The 24,910-nt window shown below is 64.3% G+C and overlaps 1 protein-coding gene across 1 annotated transcript in view; it reads left to right on the forward strand.

Annotated features, from left to right (window-relative positions):
* ZFPM1 (zinc finger protein, FOG family member 1) overlaps window positions 1-24,910 on the forward strand; it is a 65,706-nt gene that overhangs the window by 6,486 nt on the left and 34,310 nt on the right. Inside the window, exons 2-3 of the mRNA XM_081791350.1 lie at window positions 21,313-21,429; window positions 23,743-23,865. Coding sequence (XP_081647476.1) covers window positions 21,313-21,429; window positions 23,743-23,865 — 240 coding nt within the window. The remainder of the gene's footprint in view (window positions 1-21,312; window positions 21,430-23,742; window positions 23,866-24,910) is intronic.

The raw sequence follows: 24,910 nt of genomic DNA on the forward strand, positions 1-24,910 counted from the left end.
TTGCGAGAAGCCTGGGGGACTGGACGCTTCACACGGAGCCCTGTGTCCGGCCCCCCTGCGCCTTCGGGTGTTAGTTTTTGAAGGGACTTGTGGGCAGGGGAGGTGGGGGGGGCGAGGGGCCCAGTCACACCCTGGGCTGGGCGGGGCCCGGGCCCTCCTCAGTCCTCCTCTTGCCCAAGCATCTTACCTGCTCTTAGGCTCATTGTCATTATCGATTCACCGATCTTACAGATGAGAAAGCTGAGGCCCTGGGAGACTGTGACACCCTCGAGGCCACACGACAGGAGCTGGGTCTTTGGACCCCAGGGGTGGACAGAGGCTTCTCTGGACAGTGCCTGCTCCGCTCCCCCAGGCCACCTGTTCCAGGACCCTTCCAGCCTAGCTCCCCCCTCCTCCTCCACCTTCCAAGGCCCCCTGTTTGGGAGAAGGCAGTGTCCCCGCTGGGTCAGGAATGTGACCTTGGGCCAGAGCTGGGTTAGGCCGATAAGCAAGCCCCTCCCCTCCACCCCCTCCTTTCTGCCTCCCCTGGACCGGAGGGTGTGGACGCTCAGAGCCTGGGTTTCTCTGGGTTTCACATGTGATTCTCCTCGATGCCTGCTAAGGTTGGGGTTCTCGACCCATCTGACACACAAAGAAATGCAGGACCAGAAAGGGCGGGTGGCTACAGCAGGGCCGTGCACGGCGCACGAGCAGGAAGGATACAGACGGGGTCGAGAGGGTGGTCTGCTGCAGGCCTGCCATGGCTCCCAGGCGGGGGCCGGGGGGGGGGGGGGGCTGTGTCCTAGACCCCCGGAAGTGGCAGGCACACCGCTTCCTGGAAGGAGGGGATGGCCACAGTGGGGGCTGCCACAGCCAGAATCCTGCAGGGCTAAACTCTGCAGGTGTACAGAAGTTACCCTGCCTTCTCGAGGCTCAGTCCTCACCTTTGCAAGATGGAGATGTCATGGGGATACCAGGCTGGGCTCTGAGGGCGCCCAGGCCCCCTGCAAGCTGTTGAGCCTCGGTTTCCCCCATAAAATGGACCAGTGATGCCTACGGTGCTGGCGGGGTGGGGGCAGGTGGTGTAGCGGGTGCGGCCTGGGCCAGAGCTGGGGTGTCACTGGGGTTGCATGACAGAATTCAAGTGAAGAGGACAGAGGGTCATCTCTCCCCTCCTCGGTCGCCCTAGGCCTGCTTCCTGCCCGTTCCTCTTGGTGTCTGACTCAAGCCCTGAGGCTTTCCTCATCTGCCCTGGGCGCTCGCACCTGTCACATTCTCCTGCCTCAATTTCCCTTTTTTCCATCAAGCCTCTGTGGTGCAAGTAAGACCCAGGAAAGGGGGCCCGGGGCCAGGTGGTCATGCCTCTGTCCTGCGGTGAGCCCTCCACTGGGGACAGGGCCTGGCAGGCAGTGGCAGACTCTTAGCCCCCAGGGAGGGCTCGGTGGGGGGAGTCTGGCTTTGGGTGCTTGGACACTTGAGACCAAAGACAAGGCCTCTGCTCAGAGCTCAGAGCTTTGGGCAGCCACAGGACCTCGAGTGGCCTCCCGCCATCCAAACCCAGCTTGTCTGCACCACTCCCCCCCCGCCCCCCCCCCCCCCCCCCCGCCGGCTCATCCTGCTGTCCTGAGCGCTTAGGAAGCCCCTGCTGAGGGCCCAAAACTTAAAGACACTGGCTCCTGCCTTTCCTCCGGTAACTTCTGAGGGACGCTCAGTGACTAGCCCAGTGCACAGAAGGACACTGAGGCCTAGGGGGTTTACAGGTCAGACCCAGGGCTGCAGCTCGAGCTCCCCACCCTGGGGGAGGAGGAAGAGGATGGTTACAGTGGGGGTTTCCACAAGTTGAGCTCTCTTGGCTTCCCTGCCGGCCTGGCGGCACCCGTGCTCAGGTCCAGGAAACCGAGGCCTTCCTGTGGTTCCGGGCAGTGTCCAGCTGTGGTCACCAGGCTGTTTCTCACCGGCTGTGTGACCTTGGGCGAGTCCCTTCCCCTCTCTGGGCCCAGGCGGTTGCTGCCCTGCACTCCAGCTGTGGGAGAGGGACCAGAGCCCCAACGGACCCAGTCGGTAGGGCAGTTCCCGGGACCCAGGGGGTCAGATGGGGGCCCCATGCGGTGGGCGGTCCTCAGGGAGACTTGCTCCACCCCTCAGACGCTTCTCGTGAAGTGGGATCACTAAATCCTCGCGGGGTGGGAATGAGTGGGTTTGGGGTCCCTTCCTTTGGATGAACAGGGGTGTTCCACGCAGGGGCCAGGGGTGCCCCACCCCCTGGGGTCTGTCCTGCAGGAGGCCCGAGGGCAGCGGGGAGACCCTTTACCATTTGAGGGGTGGATTGAGTATATGCCAGGCCACCGAGGGGCTGTGGAGCCAAGCCTCAGGTCAGGACCTGCAGGGACAGAGCCCAGCAGGATGTCCCCACCTGCTGATTTTGCCGCTGGGGTTAGGGTCTGGAAAAGGCCCCAGGGAGGTCGGTGGACCCTGCAGGCCACAAGGTGGGAGGGCATGGGGTTCACCTCCTACCCCCACCTGCCGTGCCTCCACACCCCCAGCCCTCTTTCACTTCATGGGCCTGGCACAGCTCAGGCGGGCCTGGGACCACTGTGACCCTGAGATGGCTTCCTGCCTCAGTTTCCCCTCCTGTACAGTATGCTCACGCCTGGCTCTTTCAAAACCAGACATTTTCCCAGAGCACAGAGGGAACCCCTACGCTCACTGTGGTGGCTCTGACGGTCAGGGGCAGGGGCACCCAGGCCCCCGGGGGCCCCAGCCAGGCCAGCTGTCCCCCTCTGCCTCTTGGCTGTGCCGGCCGAAGCCCCGTCCGCCCGGAACTGTCTCCCGTCCGGGCCTCTGGCGGGCGCGGGTTTCAGCTCCTGTGATAACTCGGAAAGTTGAACTGGCCCCATTACTGCGCTGAGATGGTTGGCGAGATACGGCCTTGATAATGGGGGAGATACGGCGTCTCCGTGGCCAATAGCCCAGCCTCCCCACCCATTAACATTCCCCACCAGCGATCCGTCCCTGCCGCCTATCTCCTCCGTTTCCACTCCTCCCGCAGATAAGAATGGAAATTCTGACTTCATAGCTCACTGATTAAAGTGTCTGGATTTCTTGATAATACACAGATAAATTATGTTTTTGAAAAAGAAGGTAGGGAGGAGGGTGGGGATGGTGGGGGCCCTGGAGGGGAGCCCTTGGCCGCCTCTCCCAGCCTCTCCCGGCCCCCGGGGCCCGCCTGCTCCTCCCAGGCCTCCCCAGGCCTCTGGACCGACAGTGTCCAGGGGCCCGGCCGGGGAGGGGAAGGCTCTGGCCTCCACTCACAAAAGCAGCAGGAGTCGTCCTGGGGGACGGAAGGGCACCCCTGGCCTGGGGCGTGAGCCTTTTTAGGGGAGATTTAAGGCACTCCGCCAGAGCAGGGGTCCGGACCTGCTGCCTGGGCTCAACTCTGGACACGCTGGCCTTAGTTTCAGCATCTGACAAATGGGCCTGCACTCCTCGAGAGGACGCAGCACCCGAGGGCAAGAATTTTGCCCGTTTGGGTGTCTGCTGACTCCCAGCACCCAGACCAGTACCTGGTCATACAGCTGGTGCCCAATAAATGTTGAGGGACCAAGTCGAGCTTCTCTTGCAGCTGGGGAGGCAGGGGGCTCCCGGCTCTCTCCCCCCACCATCCTCAGCCACCCTGCCTTCCTCAGCCCTCCAGCCCGCCTGCCACTTGTGACGGTCGGCGCCCAGATGGGACTATGGTGCCATCTCCGCGTCTGTCTGGATAAAGCCGCCTCCTTCAGCTGATCCGAGATCCTTCGATGATGGTAGCGCGATTAGCAGCGATTAGGGCCCGCGTGTGGCTAATCCTCCCGCTGAGGGACAGGTGCGGCGGCCGCGTGGGGGCCAGGCACCCATGGAGCTGTGCGCACCCCCCACTGTGTGAGTGGGGACACCAAGACCCTGGGGGCATGCCTGGGGCTCCCAGCAGGTGCAGGGCTGCTGGCCACTCCCCTCCCCCCCATCTCTGTATTTGTTTTTTAAGCAACTCCCAAGAAATGAGATTCTCTGTGATCCCAGAGACAGCAGGCGTGAGTGGGCAGTCAGCAACATTTCTGAGTGGTTCTAGGACCCCCCACTTATAACAATCCTCATGGTGGTCTTTGTTAGGTAGCAGCCCCCTTTACTGAGTGCTTTCTGTATGCCAGGCCTGGGCTTGACCTCTGCTACCCTGTAGCATCCCAGCAGCCCTGGAAAGTTTACCTCTGATTTCGTTTCTTCTCTGAAGAGGACTCAAGTCTCAGAGAGGTTGAGCAACTCATCCAAGGTCACACAACACAGTAGGGAGCGGTAGAGACTGACAGCTTCCTGGCCAAGGTCTGGATCTCCATCACAGCTGAGGATCTGGGGGGTGTTTGTAGCCATAGTCCCGCCCCCCCTCCCCTAAAGGGTCTGCTCCCTCCATTTAGGGGAGAAAGGCCCAGGCACAGAGAGGGTGAGTGCGTGCTTGGAACCACACAGCCCTGCCTGAGATGACCAGATGACAAGGTGCCTCTACTCCTGCTTATCTCTGGGGGGTCATATCATCTGCCCCCAGAAAATAGGCTCCTTTGGTGATAAAATTGGTTTCTTTGTGTCTTTTGGGTTTTGGTTTGTTTCAATATTCTAAAGGAAGTCAGCTATTTCCAGTAAAATGGGTGCATATGTGGGGGAGGAGGATGAGCGTAGTGTGCAGTGACCAGGGTTCAAATTCTGCCTCCTGGGTCGGTAGCCTGGGCAAGTGACTTCATGTCCCTGGACCTCAGTTTCCTTGCCTGTGCAATGGGCATAATCATAATTCTGGCCTCCTTAGCCTTTGAGGACAAAGGCAGGAGAGACGTGGGAGAGTGTCCCAGGCCCATGTGTAGCAGGGTGGGGGCGTGCCCTCCAGGGACATGTGCAGGGTTGAGGTCCCTGGGGCTGCCAAGCCCATACACCCTACGGGGAGCCTACCAGAATTCTCCCTGGACTGCTTTTGGTGAATAGCTCTGGGTACAGAGCACGGAGCCCCTGCCACACCGTGCTGTGTGTGGTTAGGTCTTTGGGAGTCTGGCTCCCAGAGCCAGAGGGAATACAGACGGGATGTGGGGGTCCAGGCTGCCCCCCTTTGCTGTGGCTCACAGGCACGGCTCTGTTTTGAGACTCGGTTTCTGCATCTGTAAAATGGGGCTGAAGATGTTCAGGTCCGCCCTGTAGGCCTGGTTGGGGGAGGCCTCCGGGTCCTGCCCAGCCTCGCCCACAGGGGCTCACAGGCCTTCTGGAGAGAGGGCTCGGCACCCAGTCTCCAGACCACTGGCCTCCAGGCCCCCCCGCCCCCCGCCCCCTTGTCTGTCCCCTCTCTGGGCCTCCCCGCCCCCATCCGAGGCCCTTCCGTGGAGCAGCAAGGGCAGAGGCACAGCTGCTGCTGGTCCCTGCTGTGACCGCAGTCCCGGGACCCCCCACCCTTCCGGTCCGGGCACAGGCCAGGGCTCCGCGTGCTGGACACAGCGGGAGGGACCTGAGCGAGGGAGGCCCCCACCCCTCAGTTCCCCGGCGTGGGGGGTGGGGGTGGGGTGTGTTCCACCCTGCCCCCCCCCCCCAAGAAAGAAAGAAAAGGGAACTCTGATAAAGGCGATAGGCGTGTGTGCCGGAGGAACCCTATCACCTTATCTATCTGCCTGCTCTCTCTGAGCCTGGCTGTTGTTCCCTTATCTCACCCACCAAAATGCCAGGAACAAAAGCGCGTGCACATTCACACTCCCACAGCGAGCCCACCGCCCCGCAGTTCCTGGCGCCCCGAAAAAAGGATGCCACTAGATCTGCTGGGGGGTTCGGGGCCTCTTAAAATCATCGGGGTCCTCGTCGTTAGTTTGCAGAGGAAGCCAAAACTTAGCCCTCCCTGAGAAGAAGCAGCTGAAAAGAAGAAGTTTCCCCCTATAAGCCCTCCCTGGAGGAAGGGAACCCAGCCTTGGGATGAGGGGCCAGGTCCCAGCTGTGTGGCTGCGTCCTGGCCACGTGACCCTGGGTCGGTCTCTTTCCCCCTCTGAGTCATTCATAATGGGCGGGGTAGGGGGGAGTTTGAGGATTTAACGGAGCTTTAGAGGAAAAGGAAGAGCTGGTACTATATAACCAAAGGCCTCCCCATGTGGCAAGTGGCCATTTTGTGTCCCAGACTTGGGTCTGGGGCAGGTCATCCAGAGCTTGGCACCCCCAGAACCTGCTCCCTCAGAGGCCAGAGCCCGGTTCCCCCCCCCCCCCCAGCGCCCAGCGTCCCGCCCAACCCCCTCCAGCACCCCTAGCCCGAGCCCCCAGAGCCCAGCGTTTTCCAAGCACCCAGGCCAGCCCCCTTCCCCGAGCTCCCCTGGCCCCCTGGCTCCCAGAGCCCAGCGTCCCACGCCCGCACCCCGCTGACCCCCACCCTCCCCCAGCTCCCCCATCCCCCAGCCCAGAGCTCCCCTAGCTCCGCCCCCCCAGCCCAGGGTCCCCCCCCCCCACCAGGCTCTCCTAGTCCCGCCCCCCAGAGCCCAGCGTACCCCTAGGCCATAACCCCACTCAACTCCTCCCCAGGCCCCGCCCCCGCGGCCTGGGAACCAAGGATCTGTGTTCCTGCAGCCAATGGGAGCGAAGATGCAAATGAGCGTTTGTGAGGCCTGGGGATTGGCTGAGCTCCACGCGTGAGGCGGGGCCACCTCAGAGGGGGCGTGGCTCCTCGAGGAGGAGCCCTTAATTTATGGAGTAGGGGATACTGTCTTGCCCGGACCTTGACCCCCTGATGGAAATCCCCCCAGCTCTGGAAGGGCCAGCCTTTCCGGGGCCTTGCTAGGGGGGCCATCCGTCTGCCCAGGCGCTTGGGGATAGACAGTTTGGCCCTTGGATGACTTCCTGCTGACCCTCAGGGCCCAGATCCCCACAGCCCCAATTAAGGGACCAGGACTTGGGCGTTCCCAAGATCACTCCGCCAACTCTGACTCCCAGATGGGAACACTGAGTTCAAAAATGGGGCAGGGCAGCTCTAGGCCGGCCAGCTCCGCCTGCCTGTGTCTGGGGCACCTCCAGACTCTGTGAATGCTGTCCCCCCCCCCCCATCTCTGCCTTCCCCTCCGCTATGATTCTTACCCAGGACCTCACACTGCCAGGCTCGCGGCAGCACCAGGCTGCGACGGGGCCGTGGTACCATTTTAATGAGTGACAGTCCCAACCCATTTGCCAAACCTGCTTTCCTATCAGTCGAATGGGAGGGTCTGATCTGCCTGCCTCTCAGGGCAGTCTCTGTGTCCTCTGACAAGGACCATCTGCTTCCTAGGCCTCAGTTTCCCCATCCAGACAATGAGGGCTGAGACAAGACTTTCTCAGGGGGTTCTTTAGCTTATCTGTGGTTGTAGTTTATTCTAGAAACTTGGGGTCTTTCAGATTTTCCATCTTCAGAAATTTACATGACAGGAGACGATGTCTGCAGGAAGTGCTCAAGAAACTTTGGGTGTTCTCACTGTGTTCAGAGTCACTCTGCACCCCATAGTTTGTCTTGTCGGTAAGACGGGGCCTGCATAGGCCCAGCTGGCCTAGAGCCTGGCTGGAGCCGCCTCCCCCCCCCCCCCATTTCCACAGCACCTGCAGGACTCCGTGACCTGAAACCCCAGTCACAGGCGTGGGTGTTTTTCAAAAATGCATAAGTGGAAAATAGCAGAGGGGCAAGGAGGGAACAGGTTTGGGCTGAGATCTAAGGAGAGGAAACAGGGAGGGGGCTGACGGACCAAAACCAGGCTGTTGCCCTGTGACCTCAGCCAAGCCCCTTCACCCCCTTTAAGACAGGTGACACAGCCTCCCAGGGCAGGAGTCAGAGGGACTCAGCACTCAAGGGTGAAAAGGCAGTGCATAGGAACCATCGCCCCAGAGGGGCACCCCGGCACCCACCGCAGACTCTCCACAAGGGGCCCCCATTCTGTAGCAGCTCTGTCTCCCCCAGGACAGTGCAGGGCATACAGCAGGTGCTCAATCAACTCTCTCAATTGATTTCAACCTCCCCGTGCCCTACCCCCCAGCCCCGGCCCAGGAAAGCAAAGCAAAACCAACGGCAAAAGGAAAGGAAGAGGAGTCAGTGCCTCCAAGTGACCACTGTCGTGTACAGAGCCCCAAAGCCCAGGGAGTAGGGGTCATAACCAGCAGACAATGAGGACCCGTCCCTGCAGCAGGGCCGAGGCTTGCTTCGTTGGGGGCTGACTGCGGGGGAACAGGGACAGCAGGCTGACTTCTGGACATCCTTGTGCGTTCAGGCCTCCAAACTTGTCTGAGTCCCTGGTGTTTTGGGGATTTTGCCGGGGATCCCCATGACCCTCACAGGGGCTCGGTCCCTGCCCCAGACTGGTGAGCCCCAGACTGGTGGGGGAATAGAGAAGGAATACCAGGAATGAAGGCTAAGGACGGAGGGTCCCCCTGTAGCTGGGGGACTGGGGTCCTGGCAGGCAAGGTGGCCGTTCTGAAGCCGACTTTAAGGAGGGACAGATGGTGGTAAGTGTTGAAAAGAGCATTCCAGGGAGAGGAACGGCAGAGGCAAAAGTCGCGAGCAGGGAACGAGCTACCGTGGTGGGGAGGAGAAGTGACCGCCCCCACCGTGCGTTGCACAGGGCTCAGTTCAGATGCCAGTGCCGCCCCCAGGACACGCAGCGCCTTCCTGTGTGCCCTTAGCAGCCACATCGCGGGCAGGCCCCGAATGTGGGGTAGGACACGGGAACGCACAGCCCCTCCCCTCCCTTCTCCTCCTCAGGGACCAGACTTTTCCTCTCCACTTACTCTATCCTGACCCTCAGGTCAGCAGCTAGACAGCCATCATCACCATGGTTCACCTTAGAGAGGTCAAGGCCACGGGCTTTGGAGCCACACAGCCTGGGTGCAGATCCCAGCCCCACTACTCACTGGGTCCTTCTGGGCCAGTCACATAAGACCCTCAGGCCTCGGCCCTTCTGTGAGAGACCAACAGGGCCGAGCCCTGACAGGCAGCGAAGGTTGGCCAGGACCATTCATGGGACAGGTCAGTGTGTCTGGCCTCCCTCCTAGCCTCAGCACGGCCCCCAGCACCCCCACCCTGTCCATCCATGCAGGACCAGGCCCCTGCAGGCCCCAGCCTCAGTCTCCACGGCCAGCAAGTGGAGCAGAAAGTCACGTGTCTGTGGAGGGCTGTGCACACATGCGTCTGTATCCCCTAGGATGATGGGAACAGACACTTATGTGGCGCCTGCTGGATGCCCCACAGCACTGGACAGCAGACTTTTTATTTTTTTGTACTGTAGTGAACGATCCCAATAGAAACTGTACCCATTGAGTACTAACCCCCCATGCTGTCCCCCCATCTCCTTCCTGGGCCCCTGGCAGCCTCCGTTCTACTCTGTCTAGAAATTTGAGGCTGATTTTCAGCCTCCAGTTTTCAGTTGAGGAAAGAAGCTTAGGGTGGGTGGAGGGTTTGAGCTGCAATGTGCCTCACTCCAGCTTCCTGGACTCTTCAGCTCTCTCTGGCCCCTGTGGGGACGAGGTGCCCCCTGGGCGGGGAGGTTCGGGCTCAACCCTGCAGAGCCGCTGACTTCCTGTGGGACCGGGAAGCCCCCTCCACTCTCTTGGTGCCTCGGTTTCCCCATCTGTGCAGTGGGGACAGAGTAGATTTGCTGCTTGGGACCTGGCCACACCCAACAGGGAAAAAGCCTAGCCCAGAGGCCCTGGCTTCTTCCACCCTGCGTGGCATCCCCCAGGGGCAGGAGACACAGCCTGGGGTGCTGGGCTCACAAGTCTGGACGCTAGTCTCCCAGGCCTGGGTGTGCATTCTGCTCCTCGCCCAGAAAGAGCATCAGGACAGCCTGGCCCGGAAGAGGGGCCCCGGTGCCACGGTGTGAATGAAATCCTGAACCCAGGGCCCCGAGCCGGCTCTGGGGAGTCCCCACCTCTCGGGGATGCAGTGGCCATCCCGCGGGCCGGTGCAGGAGGGCGAGCCAGCCCCCTAGGTGAGGGGGGTGGTGTGGAGCCTAGCAGGCCGTCGCTCCCCCCGCTCCCCCCCCCCCCCCCGATGGCAGGGCCCTGTCACACTGGAGCCCCGTCCCCTTCCAGGAAGCAATCTGCCTCCATCCATCTGACGCGTGGGCCCGGCGACGGCTCCATTAGCCCGGCCCCCGCTCCCATCCATCAGCCCTTATCGGCCCATCTGCAGAATCACTGCGGAGCCGGCCTGGGCGCCCGTTTTCTCGGGCCCTACTTCCCTGTCTCCGCCCCCGGGGCGGCCTTCCCGCCCGCCGGGCCGCCGCCTCCCCCGGGTGCGCCGCGGTCTCTGCCCCGGCCACGTGGTGCGCGCCCCGCCCAGCAGTGTCAGTGATCGGCTCTGGCTGCGGCAATCTCGGGTAATCTATCAGCGGCTATCGGGCCCATCGGAGGGCCGGGAGCGGCCAGGCCCAGAGATGGCGCCAACCCCCAGCGTCGATAAAGTCTCCGGGTTCAGCAGTGATGAATGCTGAGTGAGCGCAGGCCGCGGATAGGATGTGGACTTGGCAGCCCGCAGCTCCGGCTGAAACCAATCTGTCCCTATCAGCCGGGCCGGGCTTTCCCAGGCCCGCTCCCCTTCTCTCTGCCTTGCCTGGCCCGGCCCCTGCCCCTGGGGACTCGGGCGGGGGCGGGGGGCCAGCCCACCGGCCCTGGGGAGAGACCGAGACGGGGGAGGGTCCCGAGTGAAGCCCCGGAGATGGCATGGAGCTGGGGACTGCCCGGAGGCGGTGGCTGGCCCGGTCTCCTGCAGCCCCAGGTCCCCCTTGCTCCCCACGGCGTGAATCAGAGCCGTCTGCCTCTTACCCACCCGTCCTTACCCCACCAAACGCCCCCGATTCTTTACAAGCATAGCTTAAATAGCGCCTCCTCTGGGAAGTCCTCGCCGACCACCCAACCCCAGGCCTGTCGTCCTTGCCCCTCTCCGTCCCGCAGCCGCCCTTGCCCATCGTGGTACCTGAGGTGTGTGTCCCACCCTGGTGCGCCCGCTTGCTCACGGGTGCCCCGCTGGTGGAGGAAATCAGGGCGCTCCTGCGGACGAGCCCCTCCCCGCCCACCCGCAGGGCAGCGCTGCCAGGTTGGTGGATCAGTGCCCATTTGCCGGATGCGAACACCGAGTCCCAGGCAGATGCCCCGGGCCCAGAGCCACATGCCCCCGAGCCACTGAGGCCTCCCATCTGCCTTGCTCTGAACGGCCACACGAGCAGCGCCCAGAGGCCGTGATGGGGCTGGGTGGGGGCTGGCGTGGCTGTCCTCTGCCTCAGTTTCCTCATCTGTACAGTGGAGCCGGTTTCTCTACGGGCTGGTGCTGATGAGGGTCCCGGTAGAGCTTCGTAAGCTGCCGAGCGCTGTGAACCCGTGTCTCGCGGATCAGAGCCAGAGAGAGCCATAGCTCCTGAAGGGACAGGGCCCCATTTCACACCCCTGCTGGTGTCCCTTCCCCACAGTGGGGAGGCAGATGGCCACCCCCGGGCAGAGAGGGCCTTCTGGCCAGAGCCCCAGAGTGAAAAGCTGGCGGAGCCTGGGTCCTGGCCTTGGGGAACAGACAGGGGCCAGACAGAGGTCACACAGCAACCAAGGAGCAGACGGGGTAGGAATACAAAGGTCTTCTCTGAGCCGCAGGCTACAGAGCCAGGAAGAGGAACAGTGGCCTGGTGAGGGGAGAGACAAGGTCTCAGGCCCCAGGGCCACATAGACCTGGCTCAGGACCCCCAAGGGGATGGCGGGTGAGGCGTCCAGGGGAAGCAGGAAACACCGTGTGTAGGGCAGGGCCCAGGAAGGGGGGCAGGCGGGCCACCTGGCCACCCTCCTAGCTGTGAGACCTTGGGCACGTCGTCACCTCTCTGTGCCTGTTCCCCGTCTGTAATGGGGCAGCCTTGAAGTCCCCTGTGGTCAGGTCCCCACAACCACGCCTGTTTCTCGTGCCCTGAGAGGCCTCTCAGGGCATGTGTTCCAGGGTGCCAGGCTTACCCTGGGCCCCCACTGGGCGTGGCTGTGGGACCGGGGTAGTTAAGCCCCCCAAGTTCCGCCTGTCGGTTATGGGGCTGGCCACGGGAGGAAGTGGCAGTGGCTGGGGCCGGGATATACAGGACCCCTCCGGCGTCAGCACCCTGTCCCCTGCCTGGAGTCCCCACACCCACCCAGGCCCTAGGGACCTGAGGCAGGGCCGGCCCAGCCTATATTCTGCCTGTGGGGACAAGTGGCATGCCCCGGTCCCCCAACCCCAATAAGAGGACTCAGACTCCAAGGCTCCCCTCTGCCCAAGCCCTCCGCCTCCCCCGGCCCACAGTCACCAGTACTCACTGAGCACTTACTGTGTGCCAGGCACTGACCCAGAGCAGGGGTGCTGCTGGGCACAGCCAGTGAACCCGCTAATCAAGTGAGTACCCTGTGAGCCCGTGGGCAGGGCTGAGGTCAGCAGGGCCACCGCCAGGAGCCAGACAGGTGCTGGCATGGGTTGTAGCCCCAGTAATGGTTTGGTTTTCACAGAGAGAGAGAGAGCGAGAGCGAGAGCCAGCCCGGGAGGCATATGAGCAGAGGAGGGCAGGTGTTGGACGTAAGCGTGACTCGGGAGATGGGTGTGACCTTGGAGTCCACACTGAAGGCCCCAAGGAAGGACCCAGGGAAGGATGAGGCCTGGAGGAGAGGGCAGTCACTGGGTAAGGGGCGCGTGAGGCCCCAGAGGTGGTCCTCCTGCCCCTGGGCCTAGGACACTGTTGGTTATGGGGACACAGGGACAGGATGGCCACATGAGCATCCTTGCTGGCCCTGACCCCCTTCTCCCACCTGCCATCTGCCAAGGGGTACCTGACAGTGAGTTCTGGCCATTGCCAGGCCGCCCGTGAGGGAGGAACGGGTGTGGGGAGAAGGGCCCGGGGAGGCTGGGAAGGGAGCACTGAGCCACACGCGGTGGGTTGGCTGGGGATGAGGGCGGAAAGGTGGCGGGTACCATAAAGAGCCCCAGACCCTGACTGCCCCTGGGAGCTTGCGGGGAGAAGCAGGCGAGGATCCCCTTGCTGGCGGCTGCTTTTCTGCACGAGATCTGGCCACGGGGGCCCTGGCTTTTACTTGGGTTACGCAGGACCGTTCCAGCCATCTTTCAGTAAACATTCCTTTGAAAGCTGAATCGCCCTTGAAAGGATGAAACTTGATGTATGTGAATTATTTCTCAGTAAAGTTTCAGGGTGTTAAAAGCTCAGATCCCAGTAGCTCTGGTCCGTCAGTCTGGCCTCTGTTCCCAGAGCGTGCAGGGCCCTGCCTGGCACTCTCCTGACACGGCAAGGTTTCTCTTCATGCCGAGGGCGTCTCCTTGCCCTGAGACAGCCCAGGGTGCGTCCGGGCTCCTCCAGCCTGGCCTACCTTGGACAGCACCAGTGTCCCCACCCAGCCCCCATGCGTGACCCCGGTGCTTGCGGGCCGGGCTGGGAGGCGGCATGGGTGGGGGTATGGCTCACCCCCCGGGCAGCAAAGCAGCTGAATTGACAGTCACTTATACACAGGATGACAGGGAGGGCCTGAACCGCCCCCCACCCCCATCCCCCGCTAAGGTGTGTGGGTGGCAAGGCCTAAGAAGCAGACAGTCTAAGATCCAGATGTCTGGAAGAGGAGTAGTGAGCCTCCCGTTTGCAGGGTGCATGCAAGCACCATCAGACGGACGCTTGGTGGGGAAGCGGAGTCAGGCTGCGCAGCCCCGTCTCCCCTGCTGCAGGCGGCCCACTCAGGGAGTCGGGGGGCAGAACCAGTGTCGGGGGGGCGGCCACGGGCGCAGAGGGTTCGGATGCCTGTTCTCCCCGCTGTGGGCCAGGGCACCCGCTCGAATAAGCCAAGATTATCTCGCCAACATCCTCTTGTGGTCGCCCCAGCTGTCAGCGGGCTGACCCTGGGTCGAAGAAGCCGCCGGCGGGTCACAGCGGGGGCCTACGGCCCCTCCCAGCCTGAACCCCTCGTGGCCCCTGGGCCTGCCCGGCCTGCGTGGGAAGAGCTGGGGCTGAGGGCTGAGGAGGCCTTGACCGGGCGGAGGGGCAGCAGGGGCGTGCAGACGTGGGCTGGCGGCGGGTGTGGACTGGGGGTGAGGTGGACCCGCGGGGAGAGCCAGGCTCCACGCAGTGTGTGCGCCGGGCCCCCCCAGAACTCCATGTCCCTCCCGGGGAGCCCCCTCCCCTTCGGGGCTGTGAGCTCCTAGGAGGCAGTGGGCCGGGAACCGCCTCTGTCCTAAACGTCAGAGAAGCTGACGGTCTCCAGTGAGTGAACTGCTTCCCCCAAGCCTTGGCAGTGTTCGCTGGGGGCCTAGAGCCTGCCCCTTGACCCCCACTGTGCTCACCCATCTCCCTCTGTGGCCCCGCCACCCATCAGCCGTGCGAGCCCGGCCTCACAGGCCCTGGACTGTCCGGGGCTGCTCTGTGCTGTGGGGACACCCTTGCCCTTCGGCAGCGCCCGTGCGTGGGGCTCCCCTCTGCTCCTCCGGGGCGTGCCCCCCTCCGAGCCCTGTTCAGCACCCCCTCCTTCCAACTTGCTTCTCTCTACCCACCTGGGCCTGGGAATTGGCTCAGCTGCTTGTCAGCATTGTGTGTAAAGGCACGAGTCACTGGGCCCCGAGGGGCTGCAGGTGGGGGGGGTGCAGCCAACAGGCCAGAGCAGCCACGGCCCCTGTGTCCTGGGCCTCACTGGCCTCCTCCATCAGTCACCAGCTGGATTAGACACCCTCCTTGCTGGGAGGGGACTGAGAGCATCCAGTCCTGCTTGCCAGGGCCGGGGAGGGAGTACTTCCCCGGCTTCAGACCCAACCCCGGCTGCCTGGGGGACCCGGGCCCCTGGGACCGCCGGCCACGGCCCCCAGTCGCCCAGAGCTCCCACAGCAAGGCCCCCAGAGGGGAACGGCGCTGTCCCCTCCGTGGCCTGAGCCACCCCACTGCCCCCCGGTGGGAAAGTCTGAATCTGTTGCTATTTTCTCTCTGTTATCGGGGCCTTATCTGGCCACCGTGTGCCACCCAGAGGTCAGGGTCCCTCTCCGGGCAGCACCGCGCCCCCGCCCGCCCAGCGCCCCGTGCCTCGGGCCTGCCCACCAGCTGCCCAGGGCTGGCGAGACAGGAGGCCAGGCCTTCTGCCGACCTGGGGGGAGGTCCTTCCCTCCTGCCCGCACTGTCCCCCCGCCAGGCCCCAGCTCTGTCCACCAGTCCCCCTCCCCCCAGAGGGCAGGTGTGGCGCCCCCTGGAGAGTTGAAACAAATAACAAGACTTGTAATAATAACCTGTCTGTGCTCAGCACCCACTGGCACCACCTTGCTGAACCCTGACCCCAGCCGGTGACGTGACATCCCTTCTTTCCATGCGGAAACCAGGCTCGAGGAGGTGTGGCCTGCACCAGGCCACCAGCCTCAGCCTCCTGCTGTGCCTCCTGCCAGGGATGCTTTTCCCTGGCCCAGCTGCAGGCAGTCCCGTCCCCTTCCAGAGCGCCACTCACTGGTCGCCTCCTCCAGGAAGCCTTCCCTGACTGGCACCTGCACCTCTCCTCCGGGGCAATGGCCGCTTGCATTTTTCACTTTGCTTTCTCGGGGGTGGGGTGTCTGGGTTGCCGTGGGGTCTCCAGGGGCCTGGTGTGGAGCCTGGCAGTCAGCGAACCCAGGTTTGACAGGTTAATGGCCGAGTCAATGAGTAAGCGAGGCCATGGGAGGCGAGGGCCGCCAGCACTCCAGCTGTGCCTGCTGCCCTCTCTGGGAGGCTGGACACGGGGGCGGGGGAGGGGGAGGGCCACGTGGCCCGGCAGTGTCCACCCCGCCCCCGGGCCCGGAGGCCTGCCTTCAGGCAGGAGGGGCTCCTGGGCAGGTGTCCCACCTCTGTTTCATCCTCTGTAAACGGAATATAAGAAGGACCCACGTAATGGGCGGGCCCACGTGGTGGGGCCTCAGGTAAACACTCGCACCCGTAGTCAGGCCCCGAGTCAGGGGAGGGGCTCGTGGGGACTCCGCCCCTGTTCTTTCACATGTTTCCAGCGGTCTCGGGGTGCAGGCACAATCAGCCCTGTTTGATATGGGTGCAGCCTGCAGGGACCAGCAGGGACTTTGCCTAGGACCTCCGGACTCCCCATCCAGTGCTCCGTGACACCGTCACCCGCACCCCGCCTGGCAGGTCCACCTGGGGGCCAGAGTCCGGGGGGGTTTTGTCCCCTTCACGCACATGAGCTCTGGCTTTCTTAGAGGTGGTCATTCAAAAGGCCCTCCCCACCCCCCCCCCCCCCCGCATCAGCTGCCTCGCCATCAAAGCCAGGAGGGGCTGTTAATCGTGCAGCTCGGGGACTCGGAAGGGAGAGGGGGACCATCCCTCTGCACCAAGCCTGTCTCCGTAATTCAGTCTTAAAGCATGAAAAAAGGGAGTTGATGAAATTCTGCTATCAGTGCCGAGCCAATATGCAAAATATCTCACCCCAATCAAATAGCTATTACGTTTGCACTTCCATTCCGGCGTCCGGCTTAATGAGCAGGAGCCGAATCGGCGCGGGGTGTCTGCTCGCCGTGATAACCGAGGGGCTCCGGGCCGCGGGGGCGGCGCTGGGACCGCCCTCGTCACCCGCGGACGCCCCCGGACAGGTGTGCGGCCTTGGGCGCCAGCCTCCCCGCCCTGCCGGGCCCTGCGGCCAGTGTCACCCTCCATCCTGGTCTCTGGACCCGGGGACAGTGGAGGCAGGTGCGGGGCCGCCCTGGTGCAGGGGAGGCCTGTGCCTGAGCCAGCGTCCGCAAGGGTGGCGTGTTTGGGGAGGGTCCTGTCCTGCCTGTCCCCACCACTGCTTCCTCGGGGCTGGCGGGGCATGGGCAAGTCGGTTCACCTTGCTGTGCCTCAGCTTATTCATCTGCAAAGTGGGCATGACCTCTGGGCAGTGTCAAGAGGGTCCGAGGAGGAGACCCGCCCATCCTGACTGCCCCACACCCCACGCCACCCCCCTCCCCCCGTCCCAGGCCCTGCTGTGCAGCCAGCGATGGTGACCGATGACGGTGACGGCCTACCCTTGGTGCGTGCTTACTCCGTGCCAGGCCCCGAGCTGAGCTCAGCGTGGATGAGCACTGCATTTCATGTGGCGTAGAAGCTGTGCTGGTCTCCCCAACCACAGACAGGTACAGCTACTTGCCTGAGGTCCACACAGCACGGACACCTGCCCTGCCTTGCCGTGGACAGGCCTGGCCTGCCTGCTGGGGCCTCCGGCCAGGGAGTGTCCCCCAGGGGCCAGGCGGGGGCCATCCCTAGCGCAGGGCACCCGGGGAGGAAGCCGTGCCTCCCTGAGGTCTGGCCGGTGGAGGAAACTTCCTTCCCAAGCCCCCGGGGCAGCGGGACCCGGGAGCCCCCCGTATGACCCCAGGGCTGTGCCCGGGGGCGAGATGGCATGCTCCCGGGGTGCCTAAGCAGGCACACGGCAGCCTTTCCCAAGACGCGTCCCGTCTGCGGGCTCGGAGCGATCTGCTGGCTGGCGGTCGTCGCCCGCATTATCAGAGCAGCTTTAATTGTGCCGGAACTGAATTAGCGGCGTTGGAATAAATTGGCGCAGCCCGGCAGCCTCTTTCTTTACGCTCATCGTCACGCCTTTGTGCGACAGGAGCCTTTGTTCTCCCATAAACGGACCCGCCGCGAGCTTGGAGCCTCCCTGGGTGGCTGAGGCCCACCTGAGCGAGCCAGAGCGTGGGGAGTCGGGGCTGCTGTCCCGGGGTCGGGCAGGTGTGGGGAGGCATGTGCCAGCTCTGCCCTGGCATCGGCCCCAGGGCTCTGGTCCCTGCCATCCTTGAGAGCAGCAGGTGGCTTCATACCCGCTCACTGGAGCAGGCAACCGAGGCCCCGAAGTGCGATGGCCATTGAGCAGGGGGGAGCGCAGCTGGGGGGCCTCCCCTGACGGCTCTAGGTGAGCCCAGAGGGCACCTGCGCTTCTCAAAAGGGTCCGGCAAAGGGTGGGCCCCAGAGGCCTTGGCGCTGCCCGCTGAGGCTGGGATGGCCGCGGTGACCGGCAGTACCTGCCCGGGGCCAAGCCCACGGGCAGGGAGGTGGAGGGACTAGAGGCCAGCCTCCACCGCAGCCTCTGTTTTCCTGCCCGGAGGCCAAGGGAGCCCACGGCAGGCCAGGCCTCCCACCTGTCCCGGGGCACGTTGGGCCACTCTGGGCTGTGCCCGTCCACCTCAGAGCCTCCCCTGCCCACGTGGGTGCATTGACACGGGAGCGCAAGGCCTGGCCTGGGGCTGGTTCTGTGTGGTCTGAGCCTGGCCATGGCGTACTGAGCCCCTGCCCGCCTCCTGTAATCACAGCGCTGATGAGCCTGGGCGAGGAGGCTGGGACTCCGATCCCGAGCTGGAATCCAGGGAGCTGCAGGCGGGAAACCCCCTGCCTGGGACTCTCTAAGGCTCCCCAGTGCCTCTGGGATTAGCATCCACTCCTACCCTGGCCTCTCTCCAGCCTCCAAGCTCTTCCTCCTTTCCCACACCCAGCTCTGTCCAGTCCCCAGGCCCTCTGTCCAGTCCCCCAGCTGTCTGTCCAGTCCCCAGTCCCTCTGTCCAGTCCCCCAGCTGTATGTCCAGCCCCCAGGCCTTCTGTCCAGTCCCCCAGGCCCTTTGTCCAGTCCCCAGGCCCTCTATCCAGTCCCCAGGCCCTCTGTCCAGTCCCCCAGCTCTTTCCAGTCCCCGGGCCCTCTGTCCAGCCCCCCAGCTGTTTGTCCAGTCCCCAGGCCCTCTGTCCAGTCCCCCAGCTGTATGTCTAGCCTCCAGGCCCTCTGTCCAGTCCCCAGGCCCTCTGTCCAGTCCTCCAGCTCTGTCCAGTCCCCGGGCCCTCTGTCGAGCCCCCCAGCTGTCTGTCCAGTCCCCGGGCCCTCTGTCCAGTCCCCAGGCCCTCTGTCCGGTCCCCAGGCCTTCTGTCCAGTCCTCCAGCTCTGTCCAGTCCCCGGGCCCTCTGTCGAGCCCCCCAGCTGTCTGTCCAGTCCCCGGGCCCTCTGTCCAGTCCCCAGGCCCTCTGTCCAGCCCCCCAGCTGTTTGTCCAGTCCCCAGGCCCTCTGTCCAGTCCCCAGGCCCTCTGTCCGGTCCCCAGACCCTCTGTCCAGCCCCCCAGCTGTCTGTGCAGTCCCCAGGCCCTCTGTCCAGCCCCCCAGCTGTCTGTCCAGTCCCCAGGCCCTCTGTCCAGTCCCCAGGCCCTCTGTCCGGTCCCCAGACCCTCTGTCCAGCCCCCCAGCTGTCTGTCCAGTCCCCAGGCCCTCTGTCCAGCCCCCCAGCTGTCTGTCCAGTCCCCAGGCCCTCTGTCCAGTCCCCAGGCCCTCTGTCCGGTCCCCAGACCCTCTGTCCAGCCCCCCAGCTGTCTGTCCAGTCCCCAGGCCCTCTGTCCAGCCCCCCAGCTGTCTGTCCAGTCCCCAGGCCCTCTGTCCAGCCCCCCAGCTGTCTGTCCCCTCTGAGATCTGCTGGCAGGAGCCTCCCCTGTTGTCGCTCTCTCTTTCTCTTTCACTTGCCTCCCTCCCTCCCTCACGGCATCTATCATTTGCTGTTGTTTTCTGTTTGGGGCCCAGTGGGGCCGGAAGTCCCCTGCAGAGTCCAGGTGTGCCCGGCACCGCGGCCTCCTAGAGCGGTGTCTGCCCCACCTGTCGCCACACCAGGAACACTTAGCGTTCGTCAGTGTCGCGGGCCACCATCTGCCTGTGACCGGGGAGGTGAGCTGAAACGCAGACAGGACACCAGCTTGCCCACCTCCCTGCTCCATGGAAATTGCCAGATCGGGAAAGTCAGCCCGGAACCTCGGTCACAGTGCTGCTCGTTCTATCGTGGCCTCGCGCGTCTCCGCTGCCAGGAGCCAGCTCCTGTGGCCCCTGGTGGACGCTGGTGACAGGTTTCACCCCGGGGATAATATGGCAAAGGCGGGGAGTGAGTGAGGGCAGCAGGAAGAACACTAGGGCTTTGGTGAGAAGCCCCTGAAATGGCAAATTTTGGTCTCTGTTTTTCTGGGGAGAAGGCACTGCCTTTCACCACATCCCCACGGGGGCCATGATGTGCCAAAGGTCAGGAACCACCGGCCACAGAGGCACAAATCCCAGGCGAATCTCCATCTGCTGCTGCTTGCTTGCCTCCAGGGACGGGGAGCTCAGCCTCTGAGAGGTGGACGCTCCGTTCCACATGCCTCAGGTGCCTTCTGCCTCCGATGCCAGCAAAAGCAAGCCCCATTCTGCCCCCATCGTGCGCTCCCATCACATGGATTTGCGGCTGTCTTCGTGGCTTCCAGATGTTTCTTCCTGCTCGGTTTCCTCTTCCTCAGCGGCAAGAGGGCCCAGAAGGGCATCCCCTCCATCCATCCTGAGTAGGAGGAGCAGGGGGTCTGTGAGTCAGGCCCCTCCTCCACGTCACACCCGGAGGACGGGCGTCATCTCTACGGTGACGGTGACGGACGGGGTGGGGGGGGCGGGGCAGGAGGCAGCTCAGCCCCAGCACCTGTCTCCAGCCCTCGGGGCCTGGGGAGACGGGGAGCGGAATGAGGATGGACACCTGTTCCCGATTGTCCCTCCGCCCGCCCCTCTGGACCCACTAGTCTGACCTCAGGGACACGGTTGCTGCCCTGACTGGGGGCACCTTGGCGGCTCTGGCTTCCCCACTCTCCTGGGAGGTCTCTGGGCTGTGGGCCCACCTTGTCGGCTGTAAGGGGGGCTCTGTGGGACCCTCCCTGCAGGAGCCTCCCGGGGAAGGTGGGATTGGAGTCAGGTGCCCCAGGCCTGCGGCTCTCCGCCCCCAGAGGCTGCAGACACCTGTGCCCCCACCTGTGCCCCCTCAACCGCTTATTCGCTCAGCCAGGTTTTCTGAGCACTTGCATGCGCCGGACGCGGGGTCCGCCCTCAAGCTCCCGAACCTCGGTACCTGAGTGTGGGGGGCTTCTCGCAGGAGGTGTCCTGGGCCCAGGAGAGGGTGACCCTCTCGTCTCAGGGGCCCTGAACCCCCAGAAGAGTGTACCTATGGGTCGGGCGAGGGCTGTGCTTCATGCAACCCCCAAAGGGCCCCCCCCCCCCGGGCCAGAGGGGGCACCACTGCTGCTCCCACAGCGTGAAACAGAGTGCAGGGGAGAGCACGCCGCCCCCAGTGCTGGGGAGACCAAGGAGGGGCTGGGACCACCGTCCTGGCGAGAGGGGCCCGTGGGCAGGCCGCGGTTGACGGGACGGCCGGGACGACCCCAGGTGCTGGGTCACTGACGCAAGGGTGAAGTGTGCCAAGTCTTGGGGGCGCCCCCCACGGCCCCCCACGGCCTCTGACCCTGCGGGGCGGCCGAGCCGGTGCCGGGAAGGGGTCGGGACGCCCCACGGAGCCTTACGGATTCCCTTCGGGCTGTTGTGCAGGTTCCCTCGGAGACGTGGAGACCGCAGAAGAGGACGCCGGCCTCCCGGAGCAGGAGGCTGGAGCCGTGGGGCCCGAGGCCGTGGGAGAGCCCGAGCCCCTGAGCCCTGCCAGTGCAGGTGAGTCGCGGTGGGCCCGCCACGGGCCCGAGTCTGACCCCTGTGTCGCACCGCCCCCCCTCCGCGTCCTTGCCTGTGACTTCACGGAGCCAAGTCCTTCTGGGACTCAGTTTCCTCACCCATGAAGTGGGTGTTAAGCTTGGCGGTGTCTGTGGGCCGACTGCTCCGCAGTTTCCCACCAGGGCGATGATGCCCCGGGGACACACGCCACTGGGCACGGGTCCAGCCCCTTCTGGTACCGATGGGGAGACGGACGCCCCGCTGGGGAGGTCTAGCCCAGGTCAGGGGCCACTGAGTGACCTTGAGAAAGCCGTGCCCTCTCCAGCCTCACTTTGCCCTCTGTGGAACGGGGACGGTGAGTCCTTACCTGGCTGTGCCAACGGCCTCAGCACACATGGTCTCAGTACGTAGCAGGCTGTAAGGTAAGGTACGGTACCCCATTTTACACCCGAGGGAATGAGCCCAGAGAGGTTAAGAGGCTTGCCCCTGGACACACAGCCTGTAAGCACCCAGGCAGCGATCTGACCCCAGGTCTGGATTCAGGTTGATTCCCCTTCGTGCCCAATGCCTGCACCCACACCACCCCACCCCCGCCCACCCCAGGCACCTGGAACCTTTCTTTGGACCCTCCTGGTGGCAGTTTCGTGGGCCAGAGGTAGTGCTGGGGGTGAGGTGCCTGGGCATGTGCTAACCACCAGGAGGCCGGCTCTGGCCTCAGGGCGAGGGCGGCTTCCCTAGCGAGCTGTACGCCCCCCCCCCCCCTCCAGAGGGAGGGGGCTCGCTGAGGCCCTGGGGGCGGCCTGCTTTCCTGAGGAGAACACTCAGGTTGCGAGACTAGTGGGGGTGTGGTCTGGTGCACCTCTCCCCGCCCCCACCCTGCTGCCCGTGGCCCGTGATCTTATCCCCATTCAGCACCTCGATGCCCTTGCACACGGAGGATGCGCAGAGAAGGCCGTCCCCGGGCGGCAGCACCTGCCCGTGCAAAGGCCCTGAGGTGGAATATGGCGAGTGGACAGCGGCCTTCTGCTGGGTGGGGGTGGGGCCGGGGCACAGAGACCCCAGGCAGAGCGCGGGGACCCCCCCCCCCACCCCCAGCATCTCCCAGTCTCAGAGCATCAGAGCATCATCGTCCCCCCTGGGATGGCCACAGGCCAGGAGTCCAACAAGCCTCGTGCTCTGAGACCTGGTGGCCCCTCGGTCCCTCTCCCCAGTGGCAGGCCCCTCAGGAGTGGCCCCTCGGCCCACCCAGAGACAGTGGCCAGGGTGCCGGGGTCAGGGGCCCGGCCTCGGTGCTGGTTCGTGTTCATTATTACTATCTCTGCCACCATCGTCCGCATCATGTCTGTCCCCGGGGCCCGTGCTCCTGCCCTGCCTGAGCCTCGGTTGCTGGGTCTGGGCGGCCGAGCCTGTGGCAGTGCGCCCGGGGCCCCCTTATCGCCACCGCCATCACCACCGCTGTGAGGTGCTGTGTGCTAATGGGGGCGCCCCGATCTACCAAAGGCCAAGTGGCTGTTACTGGTGGACTTTGACCCGGTGGCTTTCCAGGGGAGCCGGGCCCCTTATCTGATCTGCTGGCTGGGGCTGCACGGGGTGGGTGGGGGCGGGGCCGGGGAAAGAGCTGGAAAAAACAGCCGGGGTTGCACCTGGCACAGGCCGCGGTGATAACGCAGCGATGGGCGAGATAAGGCGGCTGGGAGCGAGCTCTGCCTCTCGGGCGGGCCCAGCGCGGCTCCCGCGCGATGGCTGGGGCTCGAATGCCAGCCACGTTGATTTATAGCCAAAAATAATAGGACTTTTATACTGTGTGATTGATTTATTTGATGTTAATCACAGCCCTTATCTTGGGTATTAATAATCTGCCGGGCGTGTGACGTCACCAAGGGGGGGCTTTTATGGGAGCTCATCGATTGGGGGCTGCGTGGTTATCAGGCTCAGCAGGGAAGGCAAATATGCCCTTTGGGCTGGACCCGGGTGCCGGGCCCGGCTGGAGGGGCCCCCAGCTGCCGGCGGAGGAGACCAGGGAGCCTGCACGGCCGCCCGCTGGCCTGGGTGTGCCCGTGAGGCCACCCTGCCCTCTAATTATTAGCGGGCCCTGGAAGAGCAATTGTTGCTGCAATTATGGGGGGATGAGGGGCTCTGAAGGCCAAGGAGAAAACTGAGGTGTCTGTGCCCCCATGAGCGCAAGCCCGGTGTGGAGGGACCTCGGGCGCGTGCTCACCGCCTGGGTCTCGGTGTCCCTCCTGGCCACGGGGGGGAGGTGGGCGACACGGTGCCCGGAGATGGCGGGGCCTGACCGTGTTTTCCTGTCCGCAGACGCCAATCCCCCGCCCCCACCATCGCCACCACCCGCCACATCCCCAGGAGGCCCCGAGATGGAGGGGCAGGAGCCAGAGGCCAGGCTGGAGGAGGAGTCGGGCAGCTCCTGGAGCGGGCCAGGTAACCACACCCATGGCCGGGGGCTGCTGTCCTGCCAGCGGGGGTGGGACGGCCGAGGAGGTTGGTGGCGACCCTCCGGGCCGGGGCCCGTGCCCGTTCCGAAGTCCAGGCAGCCTGTGGGGCCGGCGATAGCGTGGGAGGAGGCCACCAAGCCCTGCCGATGCCCAGAGCTAAAGCCCTTGCCCATGCGCTCTGAAGGCTCCCAGGAGGCAGTGTGCCTGGCTGGGGGAGAGGAGAAGGTGGTGAGGCCAGCGAGAGGCATCGCAGGGACTGGGAGCCACGGAGGTGGATGCCTCTGCGTCCCAGCTGGGCTGGGGGTTCGGGCCTGTGCAGGGTGGGAGAGGGCCCATCCCCCTGCCCGAATTCTGACTTTGGAGGTCCTACCAGATGGTTCTCCCTGTACTCCTAGCAGTGCAGGGAGAGCTGGGCGTGTCTGCTATTTCTGTTTGTTCCGGGGAACGCAGGGTGGCGGGGGCGGGGTCGTGGGGCCACGTGTCTGTGCGTCGGCGAGGGTTGGCGGGCACGGTCTCGGTGAGGGGACGCCGTGCACTTGGGCCGGGCGTGCGTGGATGCAGGAAGCATTCATTGAGCGCTTGCTGAGTACCCGTCTTCTAGCTGTGAGCAAACAGTCCTCAGGGAGGGTGCACGAGCAGCCCGAGGAGGCTGTGGCCGGTGGAGAGGAAGCACCCAGGTGGGGTAGGGACAGGCTCTGCCAGGGCAGAAGGGACCCGAATCCCTCCTCTGAGGGCCCTCGGGGGCCAAGATAGGAAGGGTGTCAGAGATGGTCTCCCTCCAGGCTCAGGTTGAAAGTCCATGTGGACCTCTTGGGGGGCAGGGTAGGGGGTGTCCCCAAGCCTCGGGAGAAGAGAGCCGTGATTGACTAGTGATGTCTGCCACCGGCTCCGGCGTAGATGTGGGGACACGTATGCCCCCCGGTTCGCCTCGTGATTTAACACAGCCCGTCCCACACAGGGACAGTGTGGGCAGTCTGAGGCTGTGGGAAGGACGGGGTGGCCTGGCGGTCGCAGCAAGATGGCAACCCCAC

The sequence above is a fragment of the Panthera onca genome, chromosome E2 (genome assembly GCF_046562875.1).
Source record: "Panthera onca isolate mPanOnc1 chromosome E2, mPanOnc1 haplotype 2, whole genome shotgun sequence".
Classification (NCBI taxonomy): Eukaryota; Metazoa; Chordata; class Mammalia; order Carnivora; family Felidae; genus Panthera; species Panthera onca.